The sequence below is a fragment of the Bombina bombina genome, chromosome 5 (assembly GCF_027579735.1).
Source record: "Bombina bombina isolate aBomBom1 chromosome 5, aBomBom1.pri, whole genome shotgun sequence".
Classification (NCBI taxonomy): domain Eukaryota; kingdom Metazoa; phylum Chordata; class Amphibia; order Anura; family Bombinatoridae; genus Bombina; species Bombina bombina.
In genome coordinates, this window is record NC_069503.1 from 939,977,027 (window position 1) to 939,996,816 (window position 19,790).

The 19,790-nt window shown below is 35.9% G+C and overlaps 1 protein-coding gene across 1 annotated transcript in view; it reads left to right on the forward strand.

The window, feature by feature from the left end:
- The window catches only part of LOC128659563 (lymphocyte antigen 96), a 168,574-nt gene that overhangs the window by 105,313 nt on the left and 43,471 nt on the right, over nt 1–19,790 (forward strand). Inside the window, exon 3 of the mRNA XM_053713159.1 lies at nt 18,873–19,001. Coding sequence (XP_053569134.1) covers nt 18,873–19,001 — 129 coding nt within the window. The remainder of the gene's footprint in view (nt 1–18,872; nt 19,002–19,790) is intronic.

Sequence of the window (19,790 nt, forward strand, 5' to 3'; positions counted from 1 at the left end):
TATGTTACAGGACTTTTACAAGTGCCGCTCTTGTAACCAGTATTTCATTCCTCAAACCATTGGTTCCTTTCCCTGTACTCTCCACTTAACTCTGCAGTTGTGATCCTACTCATAACATGTTGCTGCCTTACAGTTAGTGAGATCAATGCTACCAGATGTATGTTTCCATGCTCTACAATAAAATAGTTGTAACATCCTTGCTGTGTCCTGCATGTGTCCTGCATCTCATGACATATAATATGCATAATAACAGTCTTTAAGAGCTATTAGTATTATAGAAGATCTTAAACGTATTATTTATATACAGGCTCAGAAACAGCCTTATTCTTATACAAAACATTTCACCAGACTACTATGTAAATGAAATAGTAAAAATAACACACCTATATTGAGATTGACTGCCTTACAAAATAAAAAATAAAGAGACTGGATATAAGACATACAATAGTGTATACCATATGCTGGTTCAAGATGCCTGGGGAGTATTTCTGAAGTTCCCAGCTATGACCTAAATTTATACTTATAAAATGTGTTTATGGGTAGCAAATCCAGATTTACAGGACAAGGAATCCAGAAGGGGGATAAGAATAGTAATATAGTGCATTAGGCTGCAGGATCATATGAGTTTGCTGTGAAAATCAAGCTGTAACTAAACTTTGACTCCCCTCCAGTGGTGGTAAATGGTGATTACATCTTCTATCAAGCTATTTTGTTTTTAATCCTTACTCTACGTTCAAAATGTGTATGTGAAAGCCTCAGGCAATATATATTTTACTACCAGTAAGGCAAAACATATATATGTAAAATCAGTAACTAAGAACGTATAGCTATGTTCAGAGGCAGAATTCCCTGTCATAGATTTAAATTTTGACTGGAGCGTTTAAGTACACCTGAATCTCCCCTTTAGCAATAGAGAGTGCCCACCACATAGAAACATGTTAAGTATTTAGCTCCATTCAACAGGTAGGAATCAGTTTACCCAACTCCACTGTAGTTGCTTTTATGGACATGGTATTGTATAGCTATGGGTAGATATTAAATCCATAACTGCTATAGTATTTGTATACATCCTGAAGAGGTAAGTATCAAAGAAAAAAGGGGAAAAGATCTACAATATGAGACATAAGGAATCCCAAGCATTGATACCAGTGAGTGTTATGTGTCATTGCTAACATCCTTTAGTTAAATAGAGCTGCAAATGGACTAAGTTTAGAAGCAGACAGGGTGATAAAAAAACAAACAAACAAACAAAAAAAAATCAGAGCAACTTTGACCATACTAAACTTGAAGAGGAAAGAACATTTAGAGGCAAAGTCTTGAACATTTGGAGAGCAAACAATGGCACCTGCACATTACAGAGTAAAGTTGGAAATGCAAGAGAGCAGATGACTATATATCTGCAAACAATTTGTACATAAAGACAAAATGTAAACACACACTTATAAGGAACGTCCCACAAGTCTACAGCTCAGCTGTCATCTTTCTGGTTAATTGAATCCATATGTAGGAGAGTCCTAAGTAGGAATATCACTATATTTTGTAGTGGGTAGGGTCCCAAAAGCAGCAGTACTAGCTCGGTTCACAGTCTTATAAGGATGTAATTGAACAACAGTTATACCTTGGAGTGCTCTATTTCAGTATGGCTTTGTAGTGTGTCCACTGTTGGTATCTGAGTGCTTTGCAGGGCTCACCCTATCCCAGATATCCAGCTCCATGAACCGCAATAAAATGGTAGCAAAGTCACAGTGCATGTTGCTTGCATGAGATCAGTGCCCCCGTATCTTCTGTAGTGTGTTAGTTTACATTCTGATCCTATTCCGGCGGAAACTATCACTGTCTCTATCTCCCCAGACTGTGTATATGACCCACACCGTTCAGTAAACAGCGCGATAGGAATGTTAATTACAGCCACCAAAGTCTGTCTCATAGGCAAAACAATGTCCTGTTCCATCTCTGTGCAGATATCACCCCGTTCCCAATGCATATTATTAAATGGCTCCCCAGGCATGTTGTTGTTTAACCCCTGCTTCTCCATTATGAAAGCACCCACAGAGGGAAACTGCATATCTAGCATGGGGCACTGGGTGGCCGTCCGCAAGGACTCAGTCAGAACAAAATTGTGGTTCTGCAGGAGAATGTATTCCGCCATCACCAAATGTTATAAGGCTGTGGTGGTTTAGAAAAGTCCAGGCAAAATGGCCGCCACTCGTGTTTCTGAATCTCTGATCACGGGCTGAAAAGTATGTCCAGCTTTGCGTATGCAAGTCTCAGCAGACCATCAATAAAATATTATTTTGCTCCAATGAGTGTTAGGCATCCTAGAGACAACAATTTCCACTCAGATTGCAGTCCTAAGTTGACCATTTAACTGCATTCACAGCTGAGCAGTGATCAAACATGATAGCTCCAGTCCCTGGCTGACTCCGCCCCCTTCCAATTTACTTTTATTATCAAATTTGCTTTGTTATCTTGGTATTCTTAGTTGAAAGCTAAATCTAGGTAGGCTCATATGCTAATTTCTAAGCCCTTGAAGGCCTCATCTTATCTCAGTGCATTTGACAGTTTTTCACAGCTAGAGGATGTTTATTCATGTGTGCCATATAGATAACATTGTGCTCATGCCGTGTAGTTACTTATGAGTGAGCACTGATTAGCTAAAATGCAAGTCTGTCAAAAGAACTCAAATAAGGGGGCAGTATGCAGAGGCTTAGATACTCTAAGGTAATCACAGAGGTAAAAAGTACAACCCCAATTCTGGAAAAATTGGGAATGTATGGAAAATGCAAAAAATCAAACAAAAAGGATCATTTGAAAATTCAATTCACCCTGTACTATATTGAAAACACATTATTAACACATTATTTGATGTTTTTTTTACTTTGTTAATTTAATGTATTTTTGAAAATATACAATAATTTTGAATCTGATGACTGCAACACACTCCAAAAAAGTTGGGACAGTTGACTGTTTACCACTGTGTAACATCACCTTTTCTTTTAATAACACTTATTAAGTGTTTGGGCACTGAAAACACCAGTTGGTTAAGTTTAGAAAGCAACATTTTCCTCCATTCTTCCATTATGCATGTCTTCAGCTTCACAACTGTACGGGGCCTTTGTTGCTTTATTTTGCGCTTCATAATGCACCACACATTTTCTATCGGATACAGGTCAGGACTGCAGGCAGGCCATGCTAGCACACCCACACTCTCTGCTTACGCAACCATGCTCTTGTAATCCGGGCAGACTGTGGTTTAGCTTTGTCCTGCTGAAAAATGCAGGGACGTCCCTGGAACAGACGACGTCTGGATGGCAGCATATATTGCTCCAAAATGTAAACATTTATTCTGCCTTAATGATGTGCAAAGTTACCCATGCCATGAGCACTGACACACCCCATACCATGACAGATGCTGGCTTTTGGACCTGACGCTGATAACAGCTTGGGTGGTCCTTTTCCTCTTTGGCCCGGAGAACACAATGGCTGTTTTTTCCAAAAACTATTTGAAATGTTGACTCGTAGGACCACAAACACGATTCCACTGTGCTACTGTCCATCTCAGATGAGACTGAGCTCAGAGAAGTCAGCAGTGCTTTTGGACAGTGTTGATGTATGACTTTTGCTTTGTAAAGTAAAGCCTTAACTTGCATCTGTTGATGCAGCAGCGAATAGTATTGACTTACAAAGGTTTACCAAAGTATTCCTGAGCCCATGTCAGGATGTCCATTACAGACTCCTAACGTTTTTTAAGGCAGTGATGTCTGAAGGATTGGAGATCACGCTCATTCAAAAGTTGTTTTCGGGCTTGCCCTTTACTCCAGGGTGCCACTGGTGCCTTAAAAATAGACATTGGCACCCTAGTTTGGAGCCCCAAGACACCCATGCGTGCCCCCAACTTACTTCTGCCACCCGCAACTGGCCTATTGCCAATGCTAGCCGCACCTAACATTTAGCCTGGTGCCGCGGATCGTTTCTAGGCCATGGATAGGAACTAACTACAAGTCCCATAATGCTTCATAACCAATGAGAGAGAGGTCTAGTCTGGGAAGGAGGAGCTGCAGACTGTGTGTGTGTGAAACCAGCAGAAATACTGCTCTTCAGGGAAGTATGCTAGTCTTGGTTCAGTGCACCCAACTCAAATCTCCATTTTAAGCCAGTCTCTGTGAAAACAGGACTTTACAATCTAAGTGACTTTCCTTTTCACAGTAGAGATAAAGCAATATGTTTTTGTCTTGGTTGAAGTATCCACTTTAGCCTCAGTTATTCTCCCTGATCGGCTACACTGATCTGCTGTACTTGTTACATGCAGTCTACACTCTGTATCACTGGATTCAGTTAACATAACACTTGGGGTTGCACATGCATCAAAACTATCAGGAGTGACACAAATATATCCCACGTATCTCAACCCCTTTATTATAAGCTGGCTGTCATGAAAGTTATCATGCAAAGCATTTTTCTTTATGCTCAAATTAGATCTTTAGTGAGTTTTTACCTTAGTAGATATGATAATAAAGTAGGACTGTAGAAAATTTTAAAACATAAAAAATTGTTATTCATGTAAAGAATATAAATAACAAATTTTGTGAAAACATTTTCCATCTTAGAAATCTTCATGTGTGTAATTAGTGAATTTTATGCACCACCGCCACCTACTAACTGCAAGTAGTATAGCAAGCAATGTAACTAAACCAAGTAAAGTATACATTTAGGGCAAGATTACATATGTGGCAGCGCCCGTAAAAGCCGGTGACACCGGTTTTTACGCGGTTTTTGTATCACATATACAGCACCACATATAAATGCGGCACATATATTTTACCCGTCGGCAGCAATTTTTACTCCCATAAGCTATCATAGAACCGCGTTGCAAATCGTTATCACATATTCAGCACAAGGACTTACGCGTCAAAAATGGAGAAATTTTACTCCATTTTCACCTCGCCACACATAGGCAGGCGCAGCAAGCCTTGCGCTGAGTATGTGAGCAAGGTAAATCCCGTAACTGCCTGAAAATATTAACTAACACCTAACGCATGCGCAATATCTATCTACCTCTGGAAAATAACTAACACCTAACGCAAGCGCAATATCTATCTATCTGTTAACCGTAATCCCCCACCGTAATAACTAATAAAGTATATGAACCCCTAATCCGCCATTAACCCACATCACAATAAACCTTATGAAGTATATGAATCCCTAATCTGCCATTAACCCACATCCCAACAAAGCTAATAAAGTATATTAACCCCTAATTCGCCATTAACCCACATTGCAAACAAACCTAATAAAACTATTAACCCCTAATCCGCCAAATCCACACAACGCAATAATCCTAATAAATCTATTAACCCCTAATCTGTCAACCCCTACAACGCAAATAACTAATTAAATTACTAAGCCCCGTAACCTAACACCCCCTAAATTTACCCCAATTACCTAAATTAAAAAATACTAAGTTACAATTAAAATACAAAAAGCTAAAATTACTTAAAAATAATAAAAATAAAAATTTTAATTAATCTAAGATTACAAAAAATAAAACAAAAGTCCAACATTACATAAAATAATAAACCAAATGATCAAAAATAAAAATATTAAACCTAATCCCTATGAAAATAGAAAGCCCCCCCAAATAAAAACACAACCTAATCTAATGCTAAACTACCAATAGCCCTTAAAAAGTCATTTTGCAGGGCATTGCCCTAAATTAAACAGCTTTTACTTAAAAAAATACTAAGTCCCCCCTCTAACAGTAAAACCCCCCACTCACCCACCAAACCCCCAAAAATAAAAAACCTAACACTAAAAAATCCTAACTAAACTACCCATTGCCCCTAAAGGAGCATTTGTATGGGCATTGCCCTTTAAAGGACATCCAGCTCTTTTAAGAATACCTAGAAATCCCTAATCTAAAAAAAAAAAAAAGCCTAAGTTTAACTCCCCCAAATAGGTACTCACCATTACTGAAGTCCGGCGGAGAAGGCCCTGTTACTGTTACAGGTGGTGAAGTCTTCTTCCAAGTGGCTGACATCTTCTTCCAAGCAGGGACCTCTTTCTTCTTCATCCAGGACCAAGCTGGCGCAGAGCAGAGATGAGGGCTACTGAAATCCTATTGGCTGATTTGAACAGCCAATAGGATTTCAGTAGCTCTCATCCTATAGGCTGTTTTGAATTTGAAGAATCAAATCAGCCCATAGGAATGCAAGGGATGCCATTTTTAAATGCGTACCTTGAATTCACTATTTAGTGTATGGTGGTGATCGTACGAAGAGGATCCTCCGCGCTCATCTCCGCTCCGCTCCGGCTTGGTCCTGGATAAAGAAGGAAGAGGTCCCCGCTTGGAAGAAGATGTTGGTCGCTTGGAAGAAGACTTCACCGCCTGGAACAGCACCTTCTCCGCTGGACTTCAGGAACGGTGAGTACCTATATGGGGGGTTAGATTTGGGCTTTTTTTAAAAAAAAAAAATTATTAGGGATTTCTGAGCACTCTTAAAAGAGCTGAATGCCCTTTTAAGGGCAATGCCCATACAAATGATCCTTTAGGGGCAATGGGTAGTTTAGGATTTTTTAGTGTTAGGTTTTTTTTATTTTGGGGGGTTTGGTGGGTAGGGGTTTTACTGTTAGAGGGAGACAGTATTTTTTTTAAGGAAAAGAGCTGTTTTATTTACGGAAATGCCCTACAAAAAGCCCTTTTAAGGGCTATTGGTAGTTTAGCATTAGATTAGGGGGTGTTTTTATTTTGGGGGGACTTTTTTATTTTCATAGGGATTAGGTTTATTTTTTTTAATTTTTGATAATTTGGTTTATTATTTTATGTAATGTTAGACTTTTTTATTTTTTGTAATCTTAGATTAATTTAAATTTTTTATTTTTTTATTTTTAAGTAATGTTAGCTTTTTATTTTAATTGTAACTTAGTATTTTTTAATTTTGGTAATTGGGGTTAATTTAGGGGGTGTCAAGTTAGGGGGCTTAGTAATTTAATTAGTTATTTGCATTGTGGGGGTTTGGCGGATTAGGGGTTAATAAATTAATTAGGATTATTGCGTTGTGTGGGCTTGGCGGATTAGGGGTTAATAGTTTTATTAGGTTTGTTGCGATGTGGGTTAATGGCGGATTGGGGGTTAATATACTTTATTAGGTTTATTGCGATGTGGGTTAATGGCGGATTAGGGGTTCATATACTCTTTAGGTTTATTGGGATGTGGATTAATGGCGGATTAGGGGTTATTAGTTCAATTAGGCTTATTGCGTTATGGGGATTTGTCAGTTTAGGGGTTAATACTTTTATTATTAGTTCCGATGTGGGTTTTCATCGCGGATATAGGGGGTTTACGTGTCGGGTTTATTTTTGTGAGGCGGGTTAGATTTTTTACGGGAGATTTTATATATTTTTTTTATTTTCTTAGACGCCGGTAGTTTCTAAAGTGCCGTAAGTCACTGGAGACTCCAGAAATTTGTATTTACACTAATTTCTGGACATCTCTAGTTTATCCGACTTACGGAACTTTATGAACTGCCAGCGGGGTTTATGTAATACCCCAATGTGCAAGGTGAAATTACGGGCAGAGTGGGTTTCAGCAGTTGTGCTGAAGCCTGCGCCGCATATGTAATCTCGACCATAGTTGTCAAGTCAAGGCACATTTTTTTTACAATATTACTGCTCATTTCTAAAACAACTTTCTCAATACAGTGTTGCAGGTGTATGTGTGTGTGTGTATATATATATATATATATATATATATATATATACTGTATATATATATATATATATTATACACACATTCACACACACACACACCTGGCTTCTAGAATTTTCTGCTGGCTCCTAGATTTTTAACATATTTATTGAGCACTGCTTTATGCATTAAGATTTGACCGTATTCCTTGAATCTTTTAATTATATTGTGCACTGTAGCAAGTGAAATGCCCAAAATCCTACTGATTTGTCTTTGGGGAATATTGTTCTCAAAGTGTTGTATTATTTGCTGACGCATCTGTTGGCAGATCCGTGAGCCTCGACCCATCCTTGCTCTTGAAGAACTAGGCCTTTTTTGGATGCTCCTTTTATACTATGATTACACGATTGCCTCACCTGTTTCACATCACCTTCTTATTTCAATTTGTCACATCACTATTAGTTCTAAATTGCCGCTGTCCCAACATTTTTGGAGTGTGTTGCAGTCATCAGATTTGAAATTAGTGTATATTTTACAAAAATACATTTAATTAACAAAGTAAAACATCAGTTTAAAAATTTAACAACTCAAGGTTATATAGAAGGAGAGTATTCAATCCCTTTGAACTTCCATCATAGCACAATGGATAAGAAGTTAGACTCTGACCGTAAGGGCTATGAGGTCGAGCCCAAGTTAGGAAAGATTTGTTTTTACAAATCTAATTTAAACCAATTAACCATTAAGATATTTGACAAATAGATAATCTATGATTACTTATTGGATTATATAGAAGCTAGTTAAAGGCCAAATTTAAGGCCAAATTTTAAAATTGAAATCCTATCAAGATAACTCCCAATATAGCCTAATGGTTAGATGGTCAGACTGCAGTTATAAGGTCTGCGAGTTCGAACCCAAGCAGGAAAATAATAATTTTTGGTGGAATTATTTTTTATTTTATTTTTTATTTAAATAAACAGATAATAATTTTTTTTAAAAAACGACTGGAATCTTAATATTAGGGATAGATAAGTTTGTAGGGGTGTAAGCCATTAGTTGGCGATTGTGAGGCAATTAACTGTTATATTTTAAAATAGATTAACTAATGTAGAAACTAAAATAAAGTCATAAAATGTGGACATTTTAGTAACTTGCTAACCGGTATAACCTGCACTGAAATTGGTGACTTTTAATGCACAAAAATACAGGGCACATTAAATATTGAAAGAAGGAACAACTGATTATTTTGAAGGCACATATAGGGTTAATGGAGGAATCCTTTAAAAAGGGATCACAGCTGGAGGAAGGTATCTTGACAAAGGCTCCCTGGTGAGCTGAAACGCGTAGACCATACCAGTATCCGGCTTGTTTTGAAAAAGACTTGTAATCAAGAAGCTCCCAGGACCGTAATGCCAGAACCAAGTGGATTTGACTACTGAGCGAAGACGGTAGGAGCATTAATCTAAGGAGGATCGAAAGTGTGCACACTTTGAAGCTTACAATCTACCTACTGAATAACTGTAAGATTGTCACCGACGAAAAGATACACAAGGTGCGTTACAGGTGAGCGGAAGTTTAAGCCCCGCCCATAGCACCGGAGCACCGGGTAAGTGCTCACTACTGACTTTTACAAAGGACCCTTAAAAGTTAGGGCGAAGTTTTGATTTCTTTTGGTTATATTGCACTTTAAGAACCACTGTTATTTCACATTCTTCATAAACAGAAAACGATCTATTTGGAGTCCTATCAACTGTGACTTGAGAGACTGTGCCTGTCAAAATTTAGTCACCAATAGCATTACAGACAGTGTTCCAGGTTTTCAACATCCGGTTCCTAACTAGCGAGCAGAAACGATTAGCTCTGCATATTGGTTTTAATTTTACCATTCTATTATTATACTGTGAATATTAGGTACACGTAGAAAGCCTGCTATTTATTAAGCTAACTTAGATTGAGTGCTATATTTTAGTGTGGATTAGTATTGCCATATGGTTTTTATGTTGAAGTGAAGCTTATTAACTGTTTTATTAAATCAGAGAAATATATTAAATGTTTTTTAATTATTTGTTTGTTTATCAATAAATGTTATTTATCGAATTGTAATCAGTGAATTGCCTTACTGTCACAACAGTGTTGGATTATTAGTTTAAGTCGTTTCTAACATACCCCTTTAAAAGTCAGCTAATATTATATGTTTTTTGCACTTTTTATTCTGGGATAATTTAAAATTTATTACTTAAGTTTAAACACCAGATAGCCTTTGGCGCCTTCTCCAAACACCTTTTTCTCTTCTTTTAGATATTATTGCACTAATTGTGAGAAGTGCAATTAGGAGAAAGGCATTTCTGGTCTAGCTTGTTCACAGCATACACACCTCCTTTTTTGTACTTGCTTGTTTTTACTTCTCACAAGTGTTAGCTGTGTCAAGCATATTTATATCCAATAAGTGATTTAGATTTATTTTTAGAGTCTATAATATACTCCCCTAAATTTAAGATGGACCTTTTCGCAATGAGAGACACATTACATCTGGCCATTGACACTTCAATGGATAATAATAACCAGACAATAGATAATTTACTTCCAAATCCCATTATGGATATTAATACAACTTTAAATACTTTAGAGGACCTATTGACTAAGGAATTAAAAATTAAAACTGAACTAAAATTCATGGAAAAATATATAGAAATAGGGATGGTACCAAGGGAACTACGTCTGAAAAAAGACTGCTCTTTTGAATTAAAAACAGATTTAAAAATTGAGTGGTTTGACGTATTAGAAAAGGCATCAATAGACCTTATTAAAATTATTATTAAGGCCAGAAATATTGCATTAAAAGAAATTAATGAAGAACTTATCCAAACTAAAACAATGTTTGATAAAAAAAGGAAAGACAGTAAATCCCTAGAAAAAGAGAGTGTAATCATTAAAAAGTTAGGAGTTTTAAATGTCGACCTATTAAATAACAAATGGAAAAAATATAATAGGGACAGAGAAGATTATAAATTGGAAGAAAATAAAGAGGATGAACAGGGAGAAAGTGTACCAATTATAATGAAAAAGAATAACACACTGTTTAGTAAAAGGAAGGAAAATAGGCCACAAAACAGGCCAGAAGAGAGGGATAATAAAGAATTTAAAAATAGGACACAAAGAGAACAAGAAGATGCATGTAGTAACAAATTTTTGGTGAATAATAGGAATACAAATGTGTATGAAAGGGAAGGTCAAACTATTGAAGATAATATGATAAGAGGAGATAGAATAGAGAGACAACCAAGAGAGAACTTGAGGGGACGAGACTATTATGGGAATAATAGATCTAGGGATTACAGTAACAATAGGATCCCTCGTACTACTAACAGTTGGAATCCTAGAAATGCTAATAATTCATATCCATACTACAGAAATTCTGATCAGGACTATGGATACAACAGAATGAGGGACAAACATAGAGATGAATATAGACATCAAAGGTACGAAAACAGACACTGTAGACATTTTGACGACAATAGCCATTACCAGAGAGGTTGGCATAATAGGGATTTTGATCAACGTGAATTTAGAAATCGAACAGAACAAACACAGCAGGATTGGAGGGTTCCAGCATTTAATAGATTTGATACATTGAGAACAGTAGAACAGTCACCCCAAAGAGCAACTACATCGGCCAATTTTTTAGGAGTAAGTCAGGAAAGAAATCACAACCCACTGAAGGGAAAGAGAAGAAGAGAGGGAGAAGAGGGGGAAGATATAGAGGATTAGATAAAGATGAAATTACCGATAAAAACATAACTAGAATAAATAAACCAACTGAGAACAATGGGATCTTTAATCTAAGTAATTTACAATTGACGACAACCCAGGAGTCTGTTTTGAACAGAGGGCTTTCCTTTGCTCCCACCTCCAAATTTAATAAGTTTGAACATTATGTAAATATTAACCAATTCATAAGAAAATTAACTTTAAAAAAATACTTTTTAAAGAATCCTATCAAAGATACTAAACCCTCAGAGACTGAAGATAAATTTATTCACACTAATTTTAGACAAAAATCCCAGTTCTTCCCAACACATGAAAAAGGGAACTATATAGAATCCTTCGAGAAATTGGTTAACCAGGATTTGGAGGATATTGATACCAAACAAACCAAGAATATAAAGTGGAATTTGAGTCTGAAGGAAAAATCGATATTAAAAGATTTACAAGACAGGACCGATATAGTCATTAAACAGGCCGATAAAGGGGGTGGAGTGGTAATTATGAGTAACACTTATTATTTAACTGAAGCATACAGACTACTGAATGATACAACAACATATAAAAAATTGCTTAGTGACCCAGGGGATGAGTTTCAGGGAAAACTTAAAATATTGCTTGATGATGCAAAACTAACTAATTTGGTGACTGATTCAGAGTATAATTTCTTGTTGATTAAGAACTTCAGAACCCCCATATTTTACTTCTTACCAAAGATCCACAAGGATCTCAAGGAACCCCCAGGACGCCCGATTATATCGGGCATAGATTCAATAACGTCTAATATGTCCCAATATATTGACTATTTCTTGCAAAACTACGTGAAAGAACTTCCCTCATACCTATCAGATTCGGCACATTTTTTAAGAATACTCAAAGAGATCCAATGGGAACCAAATTTTGTGCTGGTCACCTGCGATGTTAGCTCACTTTATACTAACATAGAGCATAATTTAGGAATACAAGCCATAGAAGACTTTATGAGACAGGACTCAGAGATGACCAGCACACAAAGAGATTTTCTATTGAAATGTATAAAATTTATCTTGAATAACAATTATTTCAAGTTTGAGAACAATTATTTTTTGCAGATAAAGGGTACGGCTATGGGCACAAGGTTCGCACCAAGTTATGCTAACTTATTCATGGGGGTCTTTGAAAGAGAACTAACAAGATCCCCATGGGGTGCAAACCTTGTGCTCTACAGACGTTATATTGACGATTTGTTTTTCGTCTGGAAGGGGGACATAGAATTATTAGATATTTTTATTAATGACCTTAACTCCAATAACTTTGGTCTACAATTCACATATGAATTTAGTAAAGAAAAAATTAATTATTTAGACATAGAAATTGAGATAATCAATAATGCAATTAAAACAAAGACCTTTTTTAAAAAGGTCGATTCTAACAATTATATTGATTCTGCGAGTTGTCACCATAGCCAATGGAAAAAGAACATACCGAAGGGTCAATTGATGCGTGTTAGGAGGAATTGTACAGATCTAGTGGACTTTGAGAAACAATCAAAAGTACTAATAAAAAGATTTGAAGAGAAGGGTTATGACACTTTAAAGATCTTAGAGACTGTGGATGAAGTTAAAAAGATGGACAGGGAGGAACTACTAAGAAAAAAAGAAAAACCTCATAAGGGGAAGCAAAAAGAGACAATGGATATACCCATAATCACGACCTATTCAGCCCATCACAAACAGTTTTAAAAATTGGTTAAAAAACACTGGCATCTTTTATTGAAAGACCCCATAATAGGCCCAAACTTAGGAAGAAACCCCAATTTTATTTACAGAAAAGCTAAGAATTTAAAAACGATATTGGCTCCGAGTGAGTACAAAAGGGGGAATGAAATGTGCAATAGAGGATATAGAACACTTGAGGGTAATAAGATAGAGGGGTTTTTCCCCTGCCACCAATGTAAGTCCTGTAAACATAGTACGAAATTAAAACAGATCAAGTCCGAGAAAGACGGGAGAATCACGAATATAACAGATATCATAAGATGCACTGATACAAATATTATCTATATGCTACAATGTGACTGTAATCTAAGGTATTTTGGCCAAACAGGACGGAAATTGAAAGACCGTATACGTGAACACCTGTTAGCAATAGAGCACGAAAGAGAAGACACAACTCTGTATAAACATTTCAAAGAGGTTCATAAAGGCAACACAGAAACACTAAAATTCTGGGGCATTAAGAAAATAGTGCAGGATGGAAGAAGAGGGAATACTAATAAAAAGTTGCTCAGACAAGAAGCAGAATTTATTTATAATTTCGGTACACTCCACCCCAAAGGGCTGAATAGTGAAATGGACTTGAATGCCCTTATATAAATAGAAGGATTTAGTAGGTCCATCAAAACTAACTTGATTATACTGTATTTAAATATTGTAGATAACATACTGGTTAAGAAAGCTGATCAAATATATATATGTCCTTGGGGTGAATTAACATAGTGACTATGATTAACATCCACGAATTAACATTTCTATGTCTCTTTTAGGAACAATAATTGTCCACGATTCACAACCAAATGTCTAAGAACTAAGCCCCACTAATATAATAATTTATCCTTGAAATACCCAAATAGAAGCAGGAATTCTCCAACGAGGTTCGAGTCCACCATGGTTTTTAAAAAAAAAAAAAAATATCTTTAAAATATAAATAAAAATATATTTATTTTATTATTTTTTTATATAGACCATCTGTTGTATCTAAAAATTTAACAACTCAAGGTTATATAGAAGGAGAGTATTCGATCCCTTTGAACTTCCATCATAGCACAATGGATAAGAAGTTAGACTCTGACCGTAAGGGCTATGAGTTCAAGCCCAAGTTAGGAAAGATTTGTTTTTACAAATCTAATTTAAACCAATTAACCATTAAGATATTTGACAAATAGATAATCTATGATTACTTATTGGATTATATAGAAGCTAGTTAAAGGCCAAATTTTAAAATTGAAATCCTATCAAGATAACTCCCAATATAGCCTAATGGTTAGATGGTCAGACTGCAGTTATAAGGTCTGCGAGTTCGAACCCAAGCAGGAAAATAATAATTTTTGGTGGAATTATTTTTTATTTTATTTTTTATTTAAATAAACAGATAATAATTTTTAAAAAAAAACGACTGGAATCTTAATATTAGGGATAGATAAGTTTGTAGGGGTGTAAGCCATTAGTTTGCGATTGTGAGGCAATTAACTGTTATATTTTAAAATAGATTAACTAATGTAGAAACTAAAATAAAGTCATAAAATGTGGACATTTTAGTAACTTGCTAACCGGTATAACCTGCACTGAAATTGGTGACTTTTAATGCACAAAAATACAGGGCACATTAAATATTGAAAGAAGGAACAACTGATTATTTTGAAGGCACATATAGGGTTAATGGAGGAATCCTTTAAAAAGGGATCACAGCTGGAGGAAGGTATCTTGACAAAGGCTCCCTGGTGAGCTGAAACGCGTAGACCATACCAGTATCCGGCTTGTTTTGAAAAAGACTTGTAATCAAGAAGCTCCCAGGACCGTAATGCCAGAACCAAGTGGATTTGACTACTGAGCGAAGACGGTAGGAGCATTAATCTAAGGAGGATCGAAAGTGTGCACACTTTGAAGCTTACAATCTACCTACTGAATAACTGTAAGATTGTCACCGACGAAAAGATACACAAGGTGCGTTACAGGTGAGCGGAAGTTTAAGCCCCGCCCATAGCACCGGAGCACCGGGTAAGTGCTCACTACTGACTTTTACAAAGGACCCTTAAAAGTTAGGGCGAAGTTTTGATTTCTTTTGGTTATATTGCACTTTAAGAACCACTGTTATTTCACATTCTTCATAAACAGAAAACGATCTATTTGGAGTCCTATCAACTGTGACTTGAGAGACTGTGCCTGTCAAAATTTAGTCACCAATAGCATTACAGACAGTGTTCCAGGTTTTCAACATCCGGTTCCTAACTAGCGAGCAGAAACGATTAGCTCTGCATATTGGTTTTAATTTTACCATTCTATTATTATACTGTGAATATTAGGTACACGTAGAAAGCCTGCTATTTATTAAGCTAACTTAGATTGAGTGCTATATTTTAGTGTGGATTAGTATTGCCATATGGTTTTTATGTTGAAGTGAAGCTTATTAACTGTTTTATTAAATCAGAGAAATATATTAAATGTTTTTTAATTATTTGTTTGTTTATCAATAAATGTTATTTATCGAATTGTAATCAGTGAATTGCCTTACTGTCACAACAGTGTTGGATTATTAGTTTAAGTCGTTTCTAACATACCCCTTTAAAAGTCAGCTAATATTATATGTTTTTTGCACTTTTTATTCTGGGATAATTTAAAATTTATTACTTAAGTTTAAACACCAGATAGCCTTTGGCGCCTTCTCCAAACACCTTTTTCTCTTCTTTTAAAACATCAGTTTAGTACAGGGTGAATTGAATTTTCAAATTACTCTTTTTGTTTGTTTTTTTGCATTTTCCATGCTGTCCCGACTTTTTCGGTATTGAGGTTGTACAAGAGAATGCATATCCTTTAAACATTTTTTATAAATGTATCGACATACAGTAGCTCTAATATAGTTATAATTTTCATGCCGAGCCACTCTAGCCATTGCTAGGGGCGCAGCATCTCCTTCTCTGCTCGTTGCCAGGGGCTGTGTTGGGTCGGATGCGTGTAGCGCTGATGTCATCACCGCATGCTCCGTTCTCCTGATGCCGGTCTGGGCTTTGTGCGCCTATATAAGCTTCTATCTAACGATCTATCACTGCCCAAGTATAGGTGTCACTTTGTGTACTCCTGGGAGTGATAGATCTTTTTTTCCTTATTGCCTTGCTGTGTTTGAACCCTGCCTGTCTGCCTACTCTGCCTGCTATACCCCTGAATTGCTGGATCAATACGCTGCTGCTGAACTCTGCCTGTCTGACTACTCTACTCTGCTTATTAAACCCTGTTATTCTGGATTGCCTCTTTGTTGCCAAACCCTGCCTGCCTGACCATTCTAGTGGTGGGCCCTTGGTGTTCTTTACCGTTGCCAAACCCTGCTTGCCTGACCATTCTAGTGGTTTGTCCTTGGACTGCTTTACTGTTCCCGAATCCTGCCTGTCTGACCATTCCAGTGATTTGTCTTGCCCTGTTCTGCCGTTGAAACTAGGGACTGTCCTGCCTGTGGTGAGTGCCGCTCTCCTCATCTAACTAACTTTCTCTGCTCTGGGATATTCCCTATCATTCTGGCTCGACGCCGGGATAACAAGACTACTGGCAGAGTTCAGTCTGATAGAGGGGTATCCCACGAGCATAACAATAATAGGGAGTTGTTTTTTTTGTCTTTATTTGTCAGATATAGTGAAGACATGACGTAGATGTAAGCGTTCGGTGGGAGTTAGCTGGGCGTTCCAGGGGAGTAACCTGCAATTATACTTGGGATACATCGCCAGTAGTGCAATTGCAATATATTTTAAGGCAGCCCTGCAGGTTAGGTATAGGGGTTCAGCCATCTTTGTCTGTGCTGTGTAGGATTACTTCAAATGTGTCGGAATATCTGGGCCTATGAGTTCAATAAAGTCGATAAAAAAACATGACAATGTGAGTGTGACTTAGAATCAAATAATAAAATAAAAATTACTCTTTGATCAATTTGGCCAGAAGGGCCAATGCCATTTTGGGAGAAATGTGATGATATATTGTGATACACAATCTTAACTAATATTCTACTGAAAACCACCATTAATGTCTTGTGGATTTTGAAGAAGTAATCATTTGATACTTTATTTTTAAATTATTGTTATCAATACCATAGTGTCTTCGGTGGCAAAAACACTGGCAATGTGATTTGCTCAAATTTGAAAAGTACATATTGGTAGCGGGGGAATAAATGACGAGAGTCATATGTGCGTAGCCAACAATCACCATCGAACATTGCTGCTCTAGATCTGACTTTAACTATGTAGTCGATCAAAATCCTTCAGAAAAAAATCTTATCTAATAATTTTCTACAGAAAGTCACCATTAAAGTATATGGGGAATTTTGTAGATAAATAATTTGGTAAGTTTTTCTAAAGTCTTGTGATCAACCCCTTAGTGAAAGTCGATTGCAAATTTGATTTACTATGAATAATTAAGCATTTATTTTACTTTACAATCTCAAAGTGTTTACTGTTTCATAAAGGGACATGATGGGCAAATGTTGAAGCATGTGAAAGTGATGCTGCATAACTTTAAAATTCTGAATAGAAAAACATGACCGAACATCTCTATATAAAAAAGATATTTTACCTCAAAGTTTCCTCAGTAGCCACATCCCATTGTAAACGGACTTTAAACAGCCAATCAGGACTTGTAAGGGACTGTGCATCTGGCATGTTCAGGCACAGTCATGCTATTTACCTTCTCAATTTAATATTTTTCTGTTTTTTACTATTTTCAAAAAACATTTTTTTTAACTTTTTTATTTTTTACCCCAGATCCCCAAGACCATTGAAAAGGTTAGGGTCTTGGGGATCTGTAGCTGCTTAGATCCCTGAGATACAGGTTTCTAAGCAGCAAGCCCCCTTTCCCTATACTTTGTATTGACAATTTTAAATAAAGTTGCGCGATGACGTCATCACGTCATATTGCGCGTGACGTCACCGCAATATGACGTAGTTGAGTGCTTATGACGGCTCTGAGCCGTCATTAGCACTCAAGGGGTTAAGGAAGTTTACTATAAAATCTTGCAAGATTTCAGTGAAGTCTCAAGAGACCTCAGTAAAGCAAAGCATGACCTCAGCACTGCTGATGTTGATTGGCTATTTTTTTTAAAAAAATTTTTTTACTTGCAGCTGGATAATAGCTTAAGAATAACCGTTCACAGAGCACTTAAAGGACATGAAACCCACAATTGTTCTTAATGATTTAGATAGAGAATTTTTAACAACTTCCCAAATTACTTCTATTATGAAGTTTGCTTTGTTTTCTTGGTAAACCCTTAATTGAAGGAGCAGCAAAGCAGTAGTGGGAGCTAGCTGAACAAATCAAGTAAGCCAGTGAGAAGAGGGATATATATATACAGTATACAACCACCTATCAGCAGCTAGCTCCTAGTAGTGCTTTGCTGCTCCTGAGCCTATCTAGGTATTCTGTGCAACAAATGAGAGCAAGAAAACAAAGGATATTAGATAATAGAAATATTGTAAATGGGAAAGTTGTTTAAAATTGAATGTTCTATCCAAATTGTGAGCTAAAGAAATTTTTAGGTAAAATATTTTTACATACAGATGCTCATGTAATATTTTCCTGTCAGCTTTTTACAGTTATTCTGCATCACTTTCAAGTTATTTAGAATATGGAGAATATGGGTATTATGTCACTTGAAATATGCACCATTCTATTTAACATTAAATTGTATTTTATCACAGAGATGAATTTAGAACAATTAAAACTAGTGATTGAGACCTGGCATCAATCTATGAAATTCAGCAAGAAAATAGTTGAAATCTGTTCAGATATGGATGGTGAATATGAATTTTGCAACATATTAAAAGGAGGTAAGACAAAAACCTAAGGCTTTTTAAATAATATTTAAAAACAATTTGACACACAAAAAAAAAAAAAATGTTTTTCTTGTATACACTGACAAAAAAGGCAATGCTTTCAATTTTATATATATATATATATATATATATATATATATATATATATATATATATATATATATATATATATATATATATATATATATATATATATATATATATATGTTGCATGAAGCACCTGTCCTGTAAAGGTAATCAGATATACAGATAGACAGATAAATAGACAGATACTGAATAATACTTTTAGTTAATTTAAGTAATAGTGCAAATTAGTACTTTTTCTATAATATGGTAAATAAAGGAACATATAGAAACATAATAGCACAGCTCTTTGTCTTTTTCCTTTCATATTCTCGGATATTTTCCAATCAATTATAGCCATATTTTGTGTTTTGTTTTTACATTATTGTTTAATTCTTTTTATTCTATCTAATTCTACAACCTTGATTACTTTAAATCACAATTTGACCTGTTTCAAACATCTACTAGATGTTTACACAGCAAATATCTTTTTGGTGATTTTTTTCTTAAAATCTGAATATTTTCAATACAACCCTACTTTTCTTTGCCAGAGTAAACTACTTTGTAAACTACTTATAGACAATTCATTATCGGCAAATAAGTATACATGCCCTAAGTGTGAAAGTTTGTAAACTAACTTCTTAATGATTCTGTTTGAAGCTTGAAAATGCTACAAGTTGATTAGTAGGAGGATCCTTTTGGATTTTAAATAGCAGTTGC